Genomic DNA, 20,625 nt, shown 5'->3' on the forward strand with positions numbered 1-20,625 from the left:
GAAAAATTTGTACTTGACGCACCACACCATATACCAGTGATGCCCTCCGATACCCAGCGTCCTGAGCACTAACTGGCAGGGAGATTAAAGAGAGAAACTTGCAAACGGCACTTCGGCGTCCCGACAGTACTGTTGCTGAAACCATCATCCCGACCAAGGAGCGGGGCGGCTGTGTGCACTATATAAGACTTGCCTGCCCACGGTCCAATGGTAACTCACGGGAGAAATAATAATACTTGCGCGCTGAACCACATATACATATACCAGAACACCAATACTGTGTGAATGCGTCTAAAATAATTATTAAACCAACCGTACCATTTTCCAAAATTACCGTGGAAAATATACCAAATTTTCACACTTACCATCCCACATATTTTTATTCAACAAACCGGTACGAAAACATCGATAACGGATAAAAATAATTTTCCTCGCAACACGCGGTTCAACAAATAATATACCACGGGCATAATTATGAAAATTAAACCACCAATTTGAACAAATAATTTTCTTAAAATATTCAAACCAACTATGCCCAAAAATAATATAAAATCCAAATACAACGAATCACTGAAAATACTTGCTCATGTGTAATGAATACCATTTAATCACAATAAAATAATAATCGGGAATTTCTTAATGACCCCAAATTTTTGTTTAGCACCAATGGGTAAATATATATATAAAATAATATTTTTTCCGATTATATTTAAAATACGCCACATGAGCACAAATTACAGATATCAATTTAACACCACATAAATATAATCAATTACCCCAAAAACATTTTTAAAGGTGGGTCACTCACCTGGAGCACGCAATTAAACCATGATCCACCATGGGATCAATTCCACGACTCACCGGTGCTCCTAGAACACAATTCACACACAGTCAAATAAATTAATATTTTATTCGGGTAAATAATATCTGGTACCTGGGGGGTCAAACACAAACGTTATCCAAAATAGTTGAATAATATACCGAATCAAAGCTTGAGCGACGAGGATTACAAATCCGGTCTCCATCGACCCCAATTCCGCCGGAGGTGGCCAGAATTTGGCCGGAAAGCTTTGGCCGGTTTTGATTCCTTCGCATCTCACAAACCACTTCGAATTTTGGAAATTGGAGGCCATATTTGGACTCAGAGGACCCAAAATAAGGGGAAAGGGGCGGCAATTTGGACTGGGCTGGCCGAAAAACACAAGAAAAGAGGAGAGAGAAAATTTTCCAGCCGGAGAAGCCGATCGAGGCTTCCGGCGGCCGGTGACCGTGAAAATTGGCGGCCGAGCTTGCCTCCTCCCTCCGCTCATCGCTGGCCGGCGCGTGTGGGCAATGGGTGGCCAGAATTTAAAAATACGGTGAGGCCGAGAGGGAGAAAGGAAAGGAAAGGAAGAAGAAAAGAAGAAGAAGGAAGAAGAAGAAGAAGAAGAAGAAGAACGGGGCTGGGTCCCCTTTTTTCCCACGTGGGGGAAAGAAAAAAAAAGAAAAAGAAAAAGGAAAATAAAAAGAAATAAATTAAAATTAATTAAATAATATTAATAATAATATTATTATTTAAAATAATAATAAAATAATATGATATTACACATGGTTGACATGTGGCTTGTCAACATGGTGACACATGGTCACCTTCATTAAGTCACACGTGGCACATCGTTACACGTTCAAAAATAATATTAAAATAATACGGTGTTTGAAAAACTCTGCAGGTCCATAACTTTCAAACCACATGTCCAAATCGGACGTGCCGCTAGTCTACGGACTAGTATCGACTAGTACTTCACAACCATGCATGAGTCAAAGCTCAACTTTACATGAATAAAAAGTCAACTCCGACACCCCTTGGACAGTTTGGACCTCAACTTGTTTTGCTCATAACTTTCAAACCGTAGCTCCGTTTTCAACGTGCTACTAGTGTACGAACTCGTGCCAATGTGTACTTCGTAACGCTACCTCAATCAACCTAGAATTCCAATCGGGTCAAAAAGTCAACTTTTGACCATTGGTCAACGGTCAAAGTCAAAGTCAACAGTCAATGGGCAACCTTGATCAACGTACAAAAATTTCCGACGTGGTTCGGGACGGGGTGTTACAGAGGGGGGCGGCTGTGGCCAATATCAAACTTGCCTGCCCACGGTCAAATGGCAACTCACGAGAGACATAATACTTGCGCGCTAAACCACATATACATACACCAGAACACCAATACTGTATGAATGCGTCTAAAATAATTATTAAATCAACCATACCGTTCTTTCCAAAATTACCATGGAAAATATATTATATTTTCACACTTACCATCCCATATATTTTCATTTAACAAACCGGTATGAAAACATCGATAACCAATAAAATCATAATTTTTCTCATAATACGAGGTTTAACAATTAAAATACCGTGTGAATAATTATGAAATTAAACCACCAATTTAACAAATATTTTCATAAAATATTTAAACCAATTATGCCCAAAAATACTATTTAAAACCACATACAAATTATTACTGAACATACCTTGCTCATGCATAGTAATTAAAATTAAATCACAATAAAATAATAATTAAATTGCACCACATGAGCATAAATCAAATACTAATTAAATATAATTAATTGCCCAAAATATTTTGAAAGGTGGGTCACTCACCTTAAGCGCGTATATCAGCTAAGATCCTCCTCAGGATCAACTCCACTACTCGCACGAGCACCTAAAACATCCACAGTACACCAACCAAATATATTAATATTTAATCGGATAACTCCCAATTGGGTACCTAGGGAGCGAACACAAACGACAACTAAAAGTTACGAGTTATATACCGAATCGAAGCTTGAGTGATGAGGATCACAGATTCGGTCTTACTTTCCGGAGATCGGACCCGAGTTGGCCGGAATCTCGCCGGAAAGCTTTCGGGATTTGACTCCTCAATTCTCCCAAACCGTCGCGAATTGGCGAAAAAGGATGCCGGATTTGGATTCAGGAGGTCGGAATTAGTGGACAAGGACCGGCAGTGCAACTGGGTACTCGCCGGAATAGTGACTTCCGGCGAGCCGCCGTGGTCACCTGCAACCGTCGCCAGTGGCGGCGCATGCGGTGGCCATTGGCTGAGATTTTTGGTGGTTTTGTAGATCGAGGGGAGAGGATTCCAACGGGACTGGTGGTGAGGCAAACGAAGGTCGGACGGCGGAGAGATCGGGATTTGAAGATTTTCGATGCCTCGCCGGAAAACACTCCGATTCCGACGCGTCGGAGGTCAGGTGGCCGTCAAATTTGGTGGGCTGGCCAGAAATGAGGAGGTGGTGAGGGGTGGCTGGCGCGTGGAGGGAAAAATCGCCGCCGAGCTTCGCCGCCTCGATCCGGGCGCGTCCGGCTACCGTCGGTTGTGAGATTTTGGGGTTTGGCTGGAAATGGGAAGCCGCTTCCGTCTGGCCCGCACGTGTAGCAAGAATCGGCCAGAAAATTGGACGATTCCGGCGGTCGGTCGGCTTCTCTCTCTCTCTCTCTCTCCTTTCTCTCTTTCTCTCTCTTCCCCGGTGTTTTTGCCAAATAAAAGCCATCGTGGTGACACTGTTCATCCACGTGGACCAATCAGGTGACGACATGTGGCGTTACTGTGCACTTAAGCCAAATATAATAAAATATTACGGTATCCGGCGAACTTTAAACGTCCATAACTTTTTAACCAAATGTCCGATTTAAGCGTGCCGCTAGTCTATGAACTCGTATTGATGAGTACTTTACAACCATACAAGAGTCAACACATAATTACACAACAAGAAAAAGTCAACTCCCGGCACCTTTTGGACTGTTTGCGCTTCGACTTGTTTTGCCCATAACTTTCAAACCGTAGCTCCGTTTTCGACGTGCTACTAGTCTACGAACTCGGGGCATCATGCACTTCGCCACGGTACCCTGGTCAACTAAAAATTTCAACTGGAACAAAAAGTCAACACTTGACCCGCTCGATCAACGGTCAACCTCTGTCAATGTGCACGAATTCCAATGTGATTTGGGACGGGGTGTTACATAAGGTGAGTGACCCACCTTTAAAAATATTTTGGGGTAATTAATTATGTTTATTTCATGTTAATTTGATATCTGAAATTATGCTCATGTGGTGAAAATTTAATTATAATTGTGGAAAAATATTATTTTATAAGTACGTATATGTTTATTAGTGCTAAACGGAATTTTGGGTTATTAAGAAACCCCCGATTTTTATTATTGTGATTTAATCATATTTATTACACATAAGCAAAGTATTTTCATTAATTAATTGTGTTTGGATTTTTTTTATATTATTTTTTTGGGCATAATTGGTTTAAATATTTTAAGGAAATTATTTGTTTAAATTGGTGGTTTTAAATTTGATATTTATGCCCGTGGAATATTATTTGATGGACTTTGTGCTATGAGAAAAATTATTTGTATATCGTTATCGATGGTTTCGTACCGGAAATGTTAAAGGAAAATGTGGGATGGTGAATTTGAAAACTGGTATATTTCCCACGGTGATTTTTGGAAAATCGGTACGGTAATAGAAAATTTAATAATTAGTTTAGACGCACTCATACAGTATTGGTGTTCTGGCTATATATGTGGTTAGCGCGTAAGTTATTATGTCTCCCGTGAGTTGCCATTGGACCGAGGGCAGGCAAGTTTTATATAGTGCACATAGCCGCCCCCCTCCGTGGCCGGGATGACGGTTTCAGCAGAGCCGCTGTCGGGACGCCGAAGCGTCGTATGCAAGTTTCTCTCTTTAACCTCCCCGCCAGTCGGTGCTCGGGACGCTGGGTATCAGAGGGCATCACTGGTATATGGTGTGGTGCGTTAAGTATAAATTTTCGCATAGAAATTTCAAAACCCAAAATGTTCAAAATTTTTTTATTATATTTTATTACATTTTATTTATATTTGGGGTATTTATCTATTGTTTATTAAATTAATTGATCCCTTGGTTTTCAGGAAATACAAATAACGGGTTTTGTGAAAATGTTTTAAAAATGAAACATTTCCAACGGAGTGAATAGTGAGGGTTTTGAGTGAAATTATTACTTTCAATTGTTTATTATTTATTTATCTATTTAATTGTTGGTATTAATTAAGTTCCTTTATTTGTTATATTGTTAATATTAAAAGTGTTCAGTAGATAGGGTCACTCATTGAGATGATTAGCATCTCACGTTTTTAAATTCCGTTCCCTTAGGTGAAAGGGGTGGTAGACGTTCTTCCGGAGCAAACCAAATCTCCGTCGCTGTTGTAGTTCAAGAAGTTACCTTTGTTTTCGTTTATTTCAATTGTAATATTTCTTTCATCCTTGTTGTATTCTATACTTAATAGTACTTCATGAAGCTCTGTATACTGTCTTGGACATTTTTGTATTAATTATGCACTAGATTACTGTTATTCATTTGGAGTGCTGTAAATTTGTGGAAATCAATTTGTAGTATTGTGGGAGGAATAAGGGGATGAATATAGAAGTGTGTTTTAGTGTAGGAAATTTGTGGTAAGTCCAACCCTTAGGGGATGTTCTGCCAGATTTTCCATTGGAGGGTCCGGTAGGGTTTCCTTGGGATTAGGGCTTGTCTAGGGTTCCGGTGAGGAATTTTGGACGGGTCCTGACAATTATGGTTTTTTTTCCCCCTTAATCTTTTATACAAGATTTGCAGTTCAGTTCTTTGCCTTACTTTACTTGAGAACCTTATCTGTTATAAAATATAATAGTGATGAAAGGAGCTATTCAGATGTTTGCGAAGAAGAAGGGATAGAACTCTCACTTCTAAAAATGAAACTAGTCAAATCAGTTACTTACCTTGGTGCTTCCTTCTTCCACTGAAGACTGTACAAATATATTTATTGACATATTTAATGTTAATAAAAGATAAATTTTATCTATTATTAATATCGATGAAATATTAATTTTTCAGTAGTTGTCAATGATATCGATAGAAATTGAAAAAAAAAAAAAAGAATTTTGACCAAAATATTGAAAAAATATCATACTTATTAATAGTTATTGGTAAATATACCTTTAATTTCAAATATCACTTTGAAAAGTATTTAATTTTTAATAATCGATCGGAAAAATATCTTGACACCTTGAGGTTGATCGACACACATCCATACTCGACAACTAGTATCGATTATGGGTGGTCACCTTGTTAAGTCGTTACACCCTTAGGCAATCATTCTTCTTCTCCATGAACGAAACGGATGTCATTCACGATGATAAGCTTGATCTAGTGAGACCATTATTCACCAAATCTTGTAGTTAAGCCTTTAAGTCCTTTAACTTTAATGGAGTCGCACGGCATGGCGGTACTGAAATAGTTTAATGTCCCAAGCCAAATCAATAATGATTCAATATCCTTTTTATGGTCGTAATCCAGATAACTTGCTGGGAAAATGCTTTCGAATTGCTTCCCACTATTAGCCGTTCCAACGCTCACCATCTTCTTTGGCATCAACCACCTGGGCCATAGACCCTTAACAACCATTCTCCGATAGCTCCTTGGAGACAAGGACAGAAATTAACCACAGCAAAGGCCTCCTAACTCCTCCATGAAGCACCACTTCAGGTAAGCTAAATCACTTTAACTTTACTCCTTTATGCTAGCGGTCCATAAACATAAGATGCATAACTACTCAATTCATATTTAGGGTTGCTTCAGATCCCAAAAAGATTCAAAGATTGGATCTGCCCCCATTACTTGATCTTCAAAAAGAAAAGGCAATCCTCGACCATCGATTAGGCCATAGGAATTCCCCGTTAGGATAGATGATTTTAATTGACACCCTCGAAGATTAGAGTTATTTAAACTCGGGCAACGAATTTGCTTCAAGACAAAGGGAAAGAACACTTTAAGATGATTAAAACAAGGGAAAAGACACGGATGGGACGCACAACAATGCACAGTCCCTTAGGAATACTAGAACCTAGAGCTCTGATACCAACTGTCAGGACCCGTTTAAAATTCCTCACCAGAACCCTAGACAAGCCCTGATCCCAGGGAAACCCTACCGGACTCTCCAATGGAAAATCCGGCAGGACCTCCCCTAAGGGTTGGGCTTACCACAAATTTCCTGTACTGAAAACACACTTCTATATACATCCCCTTATTCCTCTCACATTACAACAATTTGATTCCACAAATTTACAGCACTCCAAATGAATAATCGTAAATCAGTGCATAATTAATAACTAAATGTCCAATACATTATACGGAGCATTATACAAATAAATGTGGAATTAATACAATGATAGATAAGGAAGCAATACAAGATGAAGAGGAAAAAGGGAAGAAAATGCTCCTTGGACTTTCGGCAATGGACTGAGACATCGGGCTCATCCCGGACAATCAACGTCTCCCAACCTGGACCTAGGGGAACAGAATTTAAAAATATGAGATGCTAATCATCTCAGTGAGTGACTCTATCTACTGTACACTTTTAATATTAATAATATAACAATAAAAGGAATTTAATTACTTAATACCAAACAATTAAATGAATAAATAATAAACATTTGAAAGTAATAATTTCTGTCAAAACCCTCACTATTCACTCCATTGGAAATGTTCCCCTTTTAAAACATTTTTGCAAAACTTGATTATTCAAATGCCCAAAACTAAGGAATCATTAATTTAATAAATAATAATTAAACAATCCAAATATAAATAAAATGTAATAAAACCCAATAAATAATTTTAGAATAGTTTAGGGTTTGAAATTTCTATCTGAAAATTTATACTTGATGCACCACCACCATATATCAGTGATGCTCTCCGATACCCAGCGTCCCGAGCACCGACTGGCGGGGAGGTTAAAGAGAGAAACTTGCATACGGCCCTTCGGCGTGCCGACAGCGTTGCTGCTGAAACCGTCATCCCGGCCACGGAGGGGGGCAGCTATGGCCAATATCAAACTTGCCTGTCCTCGGTCCAATGGCAACTCACGGGAGACATAATAACTTGCGCGCTAATCCACATATACAAACAGAACACCAATACTGTATGAGTGCGTCTAAAATAAATAACCCAATTTTCCAAAAATTTACCGTGGGAATTATACCATTTTTCAAACTCAGCCTCCCACATTTTTCTTTAACATTTCCGGTATAAAACCACCGATAACAATATACAAATAATTTTTCTCGTATCACCAAGTCCATCAATTCATATTCCACGGGCATAATTATAAAATTTGAAACCACCAATTTAAACCAATCATGCCCAAAAATAATAATAAAATCCAAATATAATTAATTAAATGAAACCACCTTGCTCATGCGTAATAATACCATTAAATCACAATAAGATAATAATCGGGAATTTCTTAGTAACCCAAAATTCCGTTTAGTATCAATGGATATATATATATATATTTATATATAAAATAATATTTTTTTCCCAATTATATTTAAATTCCACCACATGAGGAAATTCTAGATATCAAATTAACACAAAATAAACATAATTAATCACCCCAAAATAGTTTTAAAGATGGGTCACTCACCTAGAGCATGCAATTAACCTAAGATCCTTCATGGGATCAATTCCACGACGCACACGTGCTCCTAGAACAACAATTCACACATAGTCAAATAAATTAATATTTTATTCGAATAAATAATACCCGGTACTCGGGGGGTTAAACACAAATGTTAACCAAAATTGACGAGTAATATACCGAATCGAAGCTTGAGTTACGAGGATTACGAATTCGGTCTTACTTCCCAGAGATTCTCGTCGTGGCCGGAATCTCGTCGAAAATCTCTCAGCCTTTAGAGCCTCGATTCTCCAAAACTGTAGTGAATTGGAGGAAAAGGACACCGGATTTGGATTCAGGGGGTCAGAATTAGTAGAGAGGGACCGGCGATGCAACTGGGTACTCGCCGAAACTGGATTTTCCGGCGAGCCGCTGTGGTCACCGGCAACCGTTGCCGCTGCCAGCGCGTCCGATGGCCGATGGCTGAGATTTTTGGGGGTTTTGTAGATCAAAGGGAGAGGGTTCCAACGGGATTGGCGGTGAGGCAAACGGAGGCCGGACGGTGAAGAGATCTGGGTTTGAAGATTTTCGGTCCCTTGCTGGAAAATACTCCGATCCCGGCGCATCGGAGGTCCAGTAGCCGTGAAATTTGGTGGGCTGAATGGAAATGAGGAGGTGGTGAGGGGTGGCTGGCGCGTGTGGCCTAAAAATGGCCGGAAATGGGTCAAACGGCGGTGGCCGGTGGTGGAGGGGAAAAATCGCCTTCACCGGAAAACGCTTCGATCCCGGCGCGTTACAAGCCGACTGGCCTTGAGATTTGGGTGGCCGGTCGGAATTGAGGAGGCGGAGGCAATGGGGTGGTGGCGCGTGTGGCCCTTCGGTGGCTGGACTGTGGCCAACCGGTGGTGGCCGGTGGTTCTCTCTCTCTCTCTCTCTCTTTCTCTCTCCTCCCCCGCCGTTTTGCCAAAATAAAAGCCACCATGGGTGATACTGTTCACCCACGTGGACATCTCAGATGTCGACACGTGGCATCACTGTTCACTTAAGCCAGATATATTAAAATATTATGGTATTTGGAAAACTTCACATGTCCATAACTTCTTAACCAGATGTGCAATTTAAGCGTGCTGCTAGTCTATGAACTCGCATCGACGAACACTTTACAACCATACAAAAGTCAACACAAAATTCTACAACTATAAAAAGTCAACTTCCGGCACATTTTGGACAGTTTGCACCTCGACTTGTTTTGCCCATAACTTTCAAACCATAGCTTTGTTTTCGACGTGCTACTAGTCTACGAACTCGTGCCAACGCGTACTTTGTAACGGTACCTTAGTCGACCTAGAATTCCATCCAAGTCAAAAAGTCAACGTCTGACCCCTTCGGTCAACGGTCAACAGTCAACATCAGTCAAAGTTGGAAAATTTCCATTGTACTTTGGAACGGGGTGTTTCAACCTGTCTAATATTCTACTACTAGAAGTAGTAGTACTACTTCCAATACTATTACTATGGGAATAGGTATTGGAGAAACTATGACGAAGAGGAACTCTCGATTGTTGTTCTATATCAACTATATCTGAATCCATCTCTAGCAGCTGATCTTGGCCTTGCACCAGAGTTTCCTGTCGAGCAATGGAGTTACTGATTCCATGTTCCGCCAAGGAATTCCCGTAACTTTTGATGATGAGCAACAAAAAACAATAAACATAAGCATCAAACATATACCAAAGACTTGGTCCTGATCTATTACCGTGTCCAGCAGGAATCTCCATAGAAGCATCCATAGTCAACTCAAGGATAAACTTGAATACACCGAATCTTGCAACCCCGTGCTGCCTTTCCCTTTCCCATGATATCACCAAAGCAAGAACGGAAAACGATCCAACGCCCAATAAATCATTCACCTTTCCTGATCTCTTTGTTTGTTCCTCCGCAGTAGATTCTGAATGATGTATTTTGAGCCGAGGATACTTGGTAGAGAAAATCAACATAGAGAATAACCCCAGCAAAAGTAACTTCACAACGGCATTCACCAAGAAATGCATATCACATAACTTTTTAAACATCTCATTACATTTCAGAGGCATAAACACAAAGATAGCAACACTAAGACTGAGAATAATAAAACACATGCCTTTCCAGTTTGCATCATTCTCAAATTGCATCTTTGAGAAGGATCCGTGGAACAAAAAGATCAGACCTCCGACCGCGAAGATAAACCTTGTAGTAGTTGCTGCGATGCTTTTGAAAGCCATTGTTAGCCAGAGAAACAGAGAATAGAAGGATTAGTATTAAGAAGTGCTGTTCATCGTTTACTTCTAGGAGGATTAGCATTCTTAATTAAGAGTTCAAACAAATTACAATGGCTGAAAGTCAAATCTTTCACGCGTATAAGTTATTTGTTGGTAGCCCACAAAATATAAATATATCAATAAGTAGACATTTACATATTTAAACTATGTATGTAAATATATATATATATACCAAGGAATTCCCGTAACTTCTGAGCAACAAAAAACAATAAACATAAGCACCAACCATATACCAAAGATTTGGTCCTGATCCATTACCATGTCCAGCAGGAATCTCCATAGAAGCATCCACAGTCAGCTCAAGGGATGAATTTGAATACACCGAATCCTGTAACCCCCCCCCCCCCCCCCCCCCCCCCCCCCCCCCGGTGCCTTTCCCTTTCCCATGACTTCACCAAAGCAAGAACGGAAGACTATCCATCACCCAATGAACCATTTACCTTTACTGATCACTTTCTTTGTTCCTCCCCTGTAGACAAGAAATTGACCGCTCAATATTGGTTGTTGCATGTTTACTGAGTTATCTTCGAATAAATAGTTAGACCCACTCCTTAAAGTTGTCTGCTTTAATGTGGAAACAGTGCCTAATTATCTAAATAAAATGTTTGAAGTGTTTGAAAGCCGCAAATCCAGTTTTTGTTAATTTATTATACTTGATGAGTTAGTAGGTGATAAAATCTGACAACCTTCATCCCCCGCTCAACAAAAATGACATTCGGCAATATGATCAAATAGCAATGACAAGAGGATCGCAACAAATTTATGAGAGTAAAATCAATTCATATAAATCAGGAGCAGGAAATTTTTCCAATGAAAAAATAATGGATTATTTACATATATAAAGAAAATCCTAATTTGTACATCATTGCTCGTCTAATTCTTCAAAATCAAACATCTATGCTTACATGGCTATATCAAATATGAAATCAAAGAACACGATAAGCATAAAACCATAAAAGTGTAAAAAAAAAATAAAAAATTATAATAATGACAAAAAACAACAACCCAATTCAAGGGGACCGATTTAGTGAATCAAACCGGGAATTAACAACCTAAAAGTCAATGTCACGAAAGAGCCTTTTATGCTGCTGGTGCAGGTGATGCCCACTGCCTTTAAATCCAAATCTAAAACCAAAGCCATTAATATGGATGACTCTCAAATTTTAGAATTTAAAAAAGTGGTCTTTATAAGCGGGCACCTGGATAATCAAGTACACTAGCGTTATTCTTAAAATATTGTTCGCTATTGCATTTGGGAATTCTTTAATCAATTTCATATTTTTCTAATTACATTTATTATAATATTTCCCTATACATCTTTTTTTATTGGTGAATATTTCCATGTACAGGTTGGATAATAATATAAACTCTAATATCTAATATCATATTTCCTTGTTCTTTCAAATCTTCAAGAGCCATCGTTATTCTAAATTCAAATAATTCATATATTCCAAACAAAACTTATCAACAATTTTAAAAATAGAAAAAACTGCTATGGTGTGAGTTTGATATACATAGGTAAACCAACTTCCCAACCATTAATGCAATGAATTAATGCAATGCATGGTGTTAAGATTATTTCAATTTTATTTATTTATTTATTTATTTTTATGTCATCTAGAAAGGTAATAAACTTACAGATTAAAGAAATTCAAAAAAATGTAACCACTTCAAGTACAGCCTTTTTTTATCACTTTCTCTGGGACAATTAGATAGACATAATGTAAATCTTTTTAAGTAGGACAAAAGCATACCAATGTAGACTGAACTAAAAACATATGACCAGAATACATGTAACACAGAACATGATTTAATATACAAAATACTAAAAAAACAAAAAAATAATCCGACAGTTCGCGAAAAATGAGCGAGTCACGGACAAAATCACAAGCTCAGCCAAAACACAAACTCATAAATTTGACCGTCTTTTTCTGTTTAGCACACGCATATAAGGACACTGCTTTTTTGCTCAAAGAAAGGAAGATTTTGAGCTTCACAATGAATTTTGGGGTTGGGCATGTCCTCCATAATATCACAAAACCATATATATCTTAATAAAACATTGAACGCGGTATGAAAATTTTTGTGCTCAACTTCATGCATTTAAACATGCAATCAAATTTGTGACTGAAAATCGCAACTCCAAAAATTGTATATAGAACTGGACTCCAATGTTTTAGAAGAGGCTAGTGCAAAGATATAAAATGCTTCAGAAAGCACATAGGAGTAATTTAGAAGAAGACCAAGTGTAATGTTTGTTACAAAGCAGACCATTTTTTTTTTTTTTGGGTGAATTGTTACAAAGAAGACCTTTTGTGACCTAAATAAGGAAAATATCATGAAAAAGTTGTACTAAACTTAGAATGATTGGAATTCGAGAGTCGACAACAATTCTGTAGTAGTCAAACTAAAAAATTAATACCATGATCAATAATCCAATAAATGGTCTTAGGCTTTTTTATAGTAAAAAACTAATAGGAATATTTTATACTCTTATGTATGTAAATTCGAATTGAGTAGTTTTATCATCTTGTGTAGGAATATTATTTTTTTGGTAAATACCTTGTGTAGGAATAATAGAGAATCATATTTTGCCCTTTTAAGAAATGAGCATATCCATTTGGACTTGGCATTAACAACTAGAGACATGAAGAGAGTACATGTGAAAAATGATTGAATATACCAAATAGTTTATAAGATCCACATTTTCCAAAGAATCATCAATTTTCACAGCCATATTCAGAAGCTCAACCGCCAAAAAAGAAAAAAAGGGAAACTTATAAATATGAGTGTCTTTTTCTCTTTATGGGATGTTTGGCTAAAGGGAAAATATTGAAGGAAACTAATTCTTGGGGATCAATTTCTTAGGATTCAGGTTCCTGAGAATGAGTTTTTTTAGGATTTTGTTTTTATAGTGTTTGGTTAATTATAAAGAAAAATAGGACTTACAAATAATTAAATAAATTTATATATTAAAATTAAAAGATAAAATTATATTTAAAAAAATAAATAATATCAGTTTCTCAGGAAATTTTAGAATAACATCTATTTAGCAAGATCCACTTTCTCTATCAGTTTCCCACATTACGAAATTTATTTTTCATTGGGATCCATAAATTTTTTCTCTTAAAAATTATCCAAACAGGAGAAACTTTCACTTCTCCAAAAAAATTTTAAATTCTCACTAACTTTACCACTATTCAAACATCCTATTAGCATGCGTATAATGCGTATACTAGAGACCATTTATTTTATATATCTTATAAAACATTGAATGTCGTATCGAAATTCTTGTGTTCAATTTCTTTTATTTTAAGTCCTCGCTGGAACAGCTGAATAATAAAAATTATTTTTTTCTAAAGCAATAATCTCCCATCCCAATATAATGAAAAAAACTTCACCTTTTTAATTTAATGTGCAGTCAAATTTGCAATTGAACATCACGCTTTTTAATTAGTGCATTGAGAATAGTTTTCTACTCATTATTTAAGATAATAATCATCCAAGAAAACCTCTCAGGCTATGCTAGTAAAGAAAAATAATAATTAAAAACATTTTGCAAAGACTTAAAACAAATGTGCAATGATCCCATATGATTATGGACTCCGACTTTTGTGGCTTCTGATGATGACAAACGAAAAAACAAAAGACGTAAGCACCAATTTGGTTACCAGATTTTGTCCTCAGTCATCATCATGTCCAGGAATCTCCATGGAAATGTTGTTCTCAGCTTCATGCATTTAACATGCATAGTATCCTACAAAATATAGAATTACTGGATTTTGAGCGTCAAGAACAATTATTTACAAGTTAAACAAGAATAGATTAACTAATGATGACAAACTTTTTATGAAAACATGCCAGACTTTGAATTTGAATTAAAAAAATTGTTTAGGTATGCTAAATTTTGGCAATGATTCTTCCGTGGCAGTGACATTAGCAGAGTGCCACGAAGGCATCCTCTTCTTCAACAGCGTTCCTCCTCCTACTCCTCAACCCATCCACCTGGCCACAGAGGCATCATCTTCTACGTCGTAATTTCCTAATTCTCGTTCGCAGTGTACCTGCTAATTTCCTAATTCGCGCCTCTGCCACAGAGGCATCATTACTAATTAGCGTTACCAGATGGAGAGAATCATTGCTAATTTCCGTTACCAGATCGCACGCCACTGCCACAAGGGCATCATCATTCCTCCCCCATACCTCAACGCATCCACCTTATTGGTAATGATGCCATCTTTGGGATTGGTTTCTTGGGTTTTCTATGTGAGATCACCATTGTTGATCTGAATTACATCTTGTAAACATGTACAATTTTATATAATGCAGAAGCTTGACACCAGAGCACGAGGACGTAGATCGACCGAACCTCGATAAATTTTCTGTGTTGGTTTTTAGATTTTACGTTCTTGAATTTGAATTTGTTCTTAGTATTCATAACAGTAACTTCACATCGGCATCACCAAGAAATGCATATTGCGTAACTTTTCAAACATATCATTACATTTCAGAGGCTCAACACAAAGAAACCAACACCAAGACTGAGAATAATAAAACGCATGCCTTTCAAGCTTGTGCGATCTTCAAATTGCATCTTCGAGAAGGATCCGTGGAACAGTAAGATCAGGCCTCCAACAGCAAAGATTAACCTTGTAGCAGTCCGTACAATGTTTTGGAACTCCATGGTTTCTGCAGCAATGGGTGCAATGACAGATCAAGAAGACAGAAAAAATATATTACCAAAACAATAAAAAAAATAAATATATAAAAGAAAAAAGACAGAGAAAAAATAAATAAGCTTTTTGAGAACAAGTTGACCAAGACGGAGTAGAGACAGAAAAACATAGGACTTGAAAAATATGGCAAATTTTCAGTGCCGCGAGAGCACTGCTCCCTCTTCTCACGCACAAGTCCCACCTCTTTCGAAAAGTAGGAGTTCAACCACGACAGCGAACAAAAGTCAAATTTTTATGCGTAAAAAGAACAAATATCTTTATATATCTATATATATGTACGAAAATTTTATGGTGAGAACGGTCCGCATGAGAACTGTAATATTAGTGACGATTTTTCATAATATTAATAATAATTTTTTAAAAAATCGTTACCAATACTATAAAAAATCATCACCAATATTATTACCCATATAAAAACTATCCACGTTATAAACGAACTGTTTATATATATATATATATATAAGCGCAAAATTCTTTACGCTGTAAAAACTGAATTTTTAACTACATTTTGTGCACTATGTGGACCATCATGTGGAACCAAAGGTTGAATTGGCAGCCAAAAATTCCACCAGGGGACCTCTGGCTACCTCGAAAGATTCAACAAATGGTCCTTTGGCTATCCACTGTGTGATATTTTTGGCCACACAATCAGGTGAACTTTAAATTATATCCGACTCATACCATTTAAAAATAAAAAATATTTTTATATTTAAAAAGTTAAATTTTAATATCTTATTCAATAATATTTTTTATATTATATTAAATTTTAAAATCTATTTTAATGATATTTTTTATATTATATTTTTTTTATTTTTTAATAAATATTTATTATTATATTTCTTTCTTCTTCTTTTTTTTATCAGAATTTTTTTAATTATTTTGTTATTTTTTTTTTATTTTTCTTCATAGATCCAATAAAAATTTTTTTCAATTAAAATATATTAACATAGTAGTATAAATTTGATAATCATTAAATAATAAAAAATATTTTTAACTCTTCAAATTTGGAGAGTCAAATCCACTTTATATTTTAAAAAATTAAAATAAAATGAATTGAAAATTGTTTTTACATATTAATTTTTCAAAATAAAGATATAAAAAATTTCTTGGAGATACTCTCAACAATTATGTTTAGTAACAAATTAATACCGTGATCTCCCTCCCCCCCCCCCAAAAAAAAAAAAATTAGTACAGTTATCATTAATCCAATAGATGGTCTTAGGAATTTTTATATTCAAAAACTAAGAGCAATATTTTACACTCTTATGTATGTAAATTCGAATTGAGTACTATTATCATCTTGTGTAGGAATATACATATATATATACACTTTTTTTGGGTAAATACCTTGTGTAGGAATATTAGAGAATCATATTTCGCCCCTTTTTAAGAAATAAGCATACCCATTTGGACTTGGCATTAACAACAAGAGACATGAATAGAGTACATGTGAAAAATGATTGAATATACCAAATAGTTTATAAAATCCATATTCTCGAAAGAATCAGCAATTGTCACAGCCAAATTAGGAAGTTCAACCAGCAGCCAAAAAAAAATAAAAAATAAAAAATTATGGAGTCGGGCAGGTTGTACTCCATAATACCACAGACCATTTGTTTTATACATCTTATAAAACATTGAATGTGGTATTGAAATTCTTGTGCTCAGTTTCTTTTATTTTAAGTGTTTGTGGGAACAGGTCAATACTAAAAATTAGGGCAATAACCCCCCATCCCAATATAAAAAAAACTTCATCTATTTAATATAATGCAGTCAAATTTGCAATTGAAAATCACGCTTTTTACTAGGTGCATTGAATAGTTTTCTAAACAACTCATTATTTAAAATGATAATCATCCAAGAAAACCCCTCAGGCTATGCCTTTTTTTTGGTAGTAAAGAAATATAATAATTAAAAACATTTTGCAAAGACTTCAAGCTAATGTGCAATGATCCCATATAATTATGGACCCCTGCTTTTGTGGCTTCTGATGATAACGAACGAAAAAACAAAAAACGTAAGCACCAATTGTATCCCAGAGTTTGTCCTCAGTCATCATCTTGTCCAGGAATTCCATGGAAATTGTTGTTCTCGGCTTCATGCACTGACATGCAAAATATCCTACAAAACTTAGAATTACTGGATTTTGAGTGTCAAGAACAATTATTTACAAGTTAAATAGGAATATATTAATTAATGATGACAAACTTTTATGAAAACATGCCAGACTTTGAATTTGAATTAAAAATTGTTTAGGTATGTTAAATTTTGAATTATTTTATTTTTATAATTTTAAATATTATATTTTATACTGGGCAGCGATAAATATTCCTCCAAGGAGTTAATTGTGGGACTTGAAATCTCCTCCTCTTTCTGGGAAAGGGCTGATAAGTTGATACTGCACCATCCTGAAGAAGAGACTGAAAATTGTTCTTTTTTTTAGTAACAGATTTGATCTTTAAATAATTTGGTGACCAAATTCAATAATATTATAAAATTATGAAGACCCTCTTAACAGTAAATTAATCCAATTTTAGAAAACAAAGGAAAAACAAAGTGCATATATCATGCAGAAGTATGTGGATTTTTGCCAAAGAAAAATGAGAGAGATCAATCACAAAAAGCAATAGAAAAAAGAAAAAACCATTACTTAAAGAAAGAAAAATTCAGAAAACAAAAGAAAGACTCATGTAAAAATAAAAAATTAAATAACAGGTAGATAAATCCCACATTGGTTAAATATGGATGTAAAAAGGTAGATAAGAGGTTTGAATCACGACGGCTGCCGATTGGATTGCCGCAATGAGCCCACCAAGGGGCGGTTGGTCCAGAAATGTCTCGGCGTGCTCAGCTGATGTCCATGCATGTCTCCTCCAGAGGCATGCTCCTCTTCTGTATGTTCGTTCTACTAGTGTGTTCATATAACTCCACTTAGAGCATCCCCAAGGTTCTTCAACATGCATTCACATAATATAATCACACTTCAATAATGCTTGTTATCACACTCAATAAACATTTATTGTAGTCCTCTTTTGTTTATTCGTTCTTGCAACCTCCTCCTATTCCTCAACCCTAACTCCAAGTTCCTGATTTCTTGTTCACTACTCCTCCTATTCCAGTACTCCTCCTATTCCTCCTCCTATTCCTCAACCCTAACTCCAAGTTACTGATTTCTTGTTCAGTACTCAAGGAATTCCCAGTTTGGTCTCGCAACAGAGTATCCTGTTGACCAACAGAGTTACTCAAGGAATTCCCATAACTTCTGATTTCTTGTTCAGTACTCAAGGAATTCCCATTTTGGTCTCGCAACAGAGTATCCTGTTGACCAACAGAGTTACTCAAGGAATTCCTATGATCAGATATTAGCTGATAATTTTCTTCTTGCAACCTCCTTCTATTCCTCAACCCTAACTCCAGGTCACTGATTTCTTGTTCAGTACTCGAGGAATTCCCATTTTGGTCTCGCAACAGAGTATCCTGTTGACCAACAGAGTTATCCAAGGAATTCCCATAACTTCTGATTTCTTGTTCAGTACTCAAGGAATTCTCATTTTGGTCTAGCAACAGAGTATCCTGTTGACCAGCAGAGTTACTCAAGGAATTCCCATAACTTCTGATGATAAGTAACAAAAAACAATAAACATAAGCACCAACCATATACCAAAGATTTGGTCCTGATCCATCCTCATGTCCAGCAGGAATCTCCATAGAAGCATCCATAGTCAACTCAAGCATATATTCGAAGACACCGAATCCTTCCCCACCACCATGCCGCCTTTCCCATGATATCACCAAAGCAAAAACAGAAAACGATCCAACACCCAATAAATCATATACCTTCCGCGATCTCTTTCCCTCTGAATGATGAAGTTTGAGCCCGGGATACTTGGTAAAGAAAATCACCATAGAGAATAAACCCAGCAAAAGTAACTTCACGACGGCACCCACCAAGAAATGCATCGTACGTAACTTCTCAAACATATCATTACATTCCAGAGGCTTATACACAAAGAAACCAACACCAAGACTGAGAATGATAAAACACGTGCCTTTCAAGCTTGCGTGATCTTCAAATTGTATCTTCGAGAAGGATCCGTGGAACAGTAAGATCAGGCCTCCAGCAGCAAAGATTAACCTTAGAACAGCCCCTACAATGTTTTGGAACTTCATTGGTAGCCACAGCAATGACAGATCAAGAAAAAAAGCTTGTTGGTGGAAGCCAAGGAAAAAAAAAGTTGGTCAAGATGGAGTACAGAGAGAAACATAAAACTTGAAAAATGTGAGAAATTTTCAATGCTCCTGGAGCACTGCTCCGGGGATACCGGAAATTTTCCGTACAATAATGTTTTGGAACTCCATTGATGGATAGACCAATGGAGAGCGAGGAGAATAAGAAAAAAGAAAGTCTTGTGATAACGGAGGACAGAATTGAACTTAATGTTCATCGCCTGCTTCTAGGATTAACATTATTTATTAAGAGCTTGACTGCAAGTTAACATGTCCACACGGTTAAGAAAATAAAAAATTGGCATCTGAAAATTCCACGATGGTTCTATAGCGTTGAGATGGGGTCATAAACATCGACCGATATTAAATATGTGGTCTTCAATGCTTCGACATGGGGAATCTGGACCAACGTACTCATTATTTTTAATACATATAACTGGGGATCCACAGTTGAAACTCCATTGTTAGGTAGATCAATGGAGAGCGAGAAGCATAAGAAAAAAAAATGTTTGTAATGACGGAGGAGAGAAGAGGGGCTGTTGGACTGTAATGTTCATCGCCTGCTTCTAGGATTAATATTATTCATTAATAGCCCAACAACTACGGTGGCAGCAAGTCAACATAGAACGCCAGCTTTTAGGATTAATATTATTTATTAAGAGCCCAACAACTATGGTGGCTGCAAGCCAACATAGTCCACACGGTTAAGAAAATAAAAAATTGGTATCCGAAAATTCCATGATGGTTCTATAGCGATGAAAATGTGGTCTCATACAAAGGCAGCAAGTGAGAAGCTTCGACATGGGGAAGCTGGACCAAGATGCTCATTCTATTTTACATAGTCCGCACGGTTAAGAAAAG

General features: G+C 36.7%; 1 protein-coding gene across 1 annotated transcript; it reads right to left on the reverse strand.

Moving 5' to 3' along the window:
- Nucleotides 1-17,353: 17,353 nt before the first annotated feature.
- Nucleotides 17,354-20,291, reverse strand: LOC107404197 (uncharacterized). Its single transcript, XM_048470010.2, has 2 exons — nucleotides 18,268-20,291; nucleotides 17,354-17,641 (listed from the first exon to the last, which is right to left on the reverse strand). Exon 1 carries the CDS (start codon nucleotides 19,705-19,707, stop codon nucleotides 18,610-18,612), a length of 1,098 nt encoding a protein of 365 aa, XP_048325967.1. The 5' UTR covers nucleotides 19,708-20,291; the 3' UTR covers nucleotides 17,354-17,641; nucleotides 18,268-18,609.
- Nucleotides 20,292-20,625: the final 334 nt, after the last annotated feature.

The sequence above is a fragment of the Ziziphus jujuba genome, chromosome 8, assembly GCF_031755915.1.
Source record: "Ziziphus jujuba cultivar Dongzao chromosome 8, ASM3175591v1".
Taxonomy (NCBI): domain Eukaryota; kingdom Viridiplantae; phylum Streptophyta; class Magnoliopsida; order Rosales; family Rhamnaceae; genus Ziziphus; species Ziziphus jujuba.

Coding starts and splice junctions, on each gene's coding strand:
- LOC107404197 (XM_048470010.2), bottom strand. CDS start 19,707: ATGAAGTTCCAAAACATTGTAGGGGCTGTTCTAAGGTTAATCTTTGCT.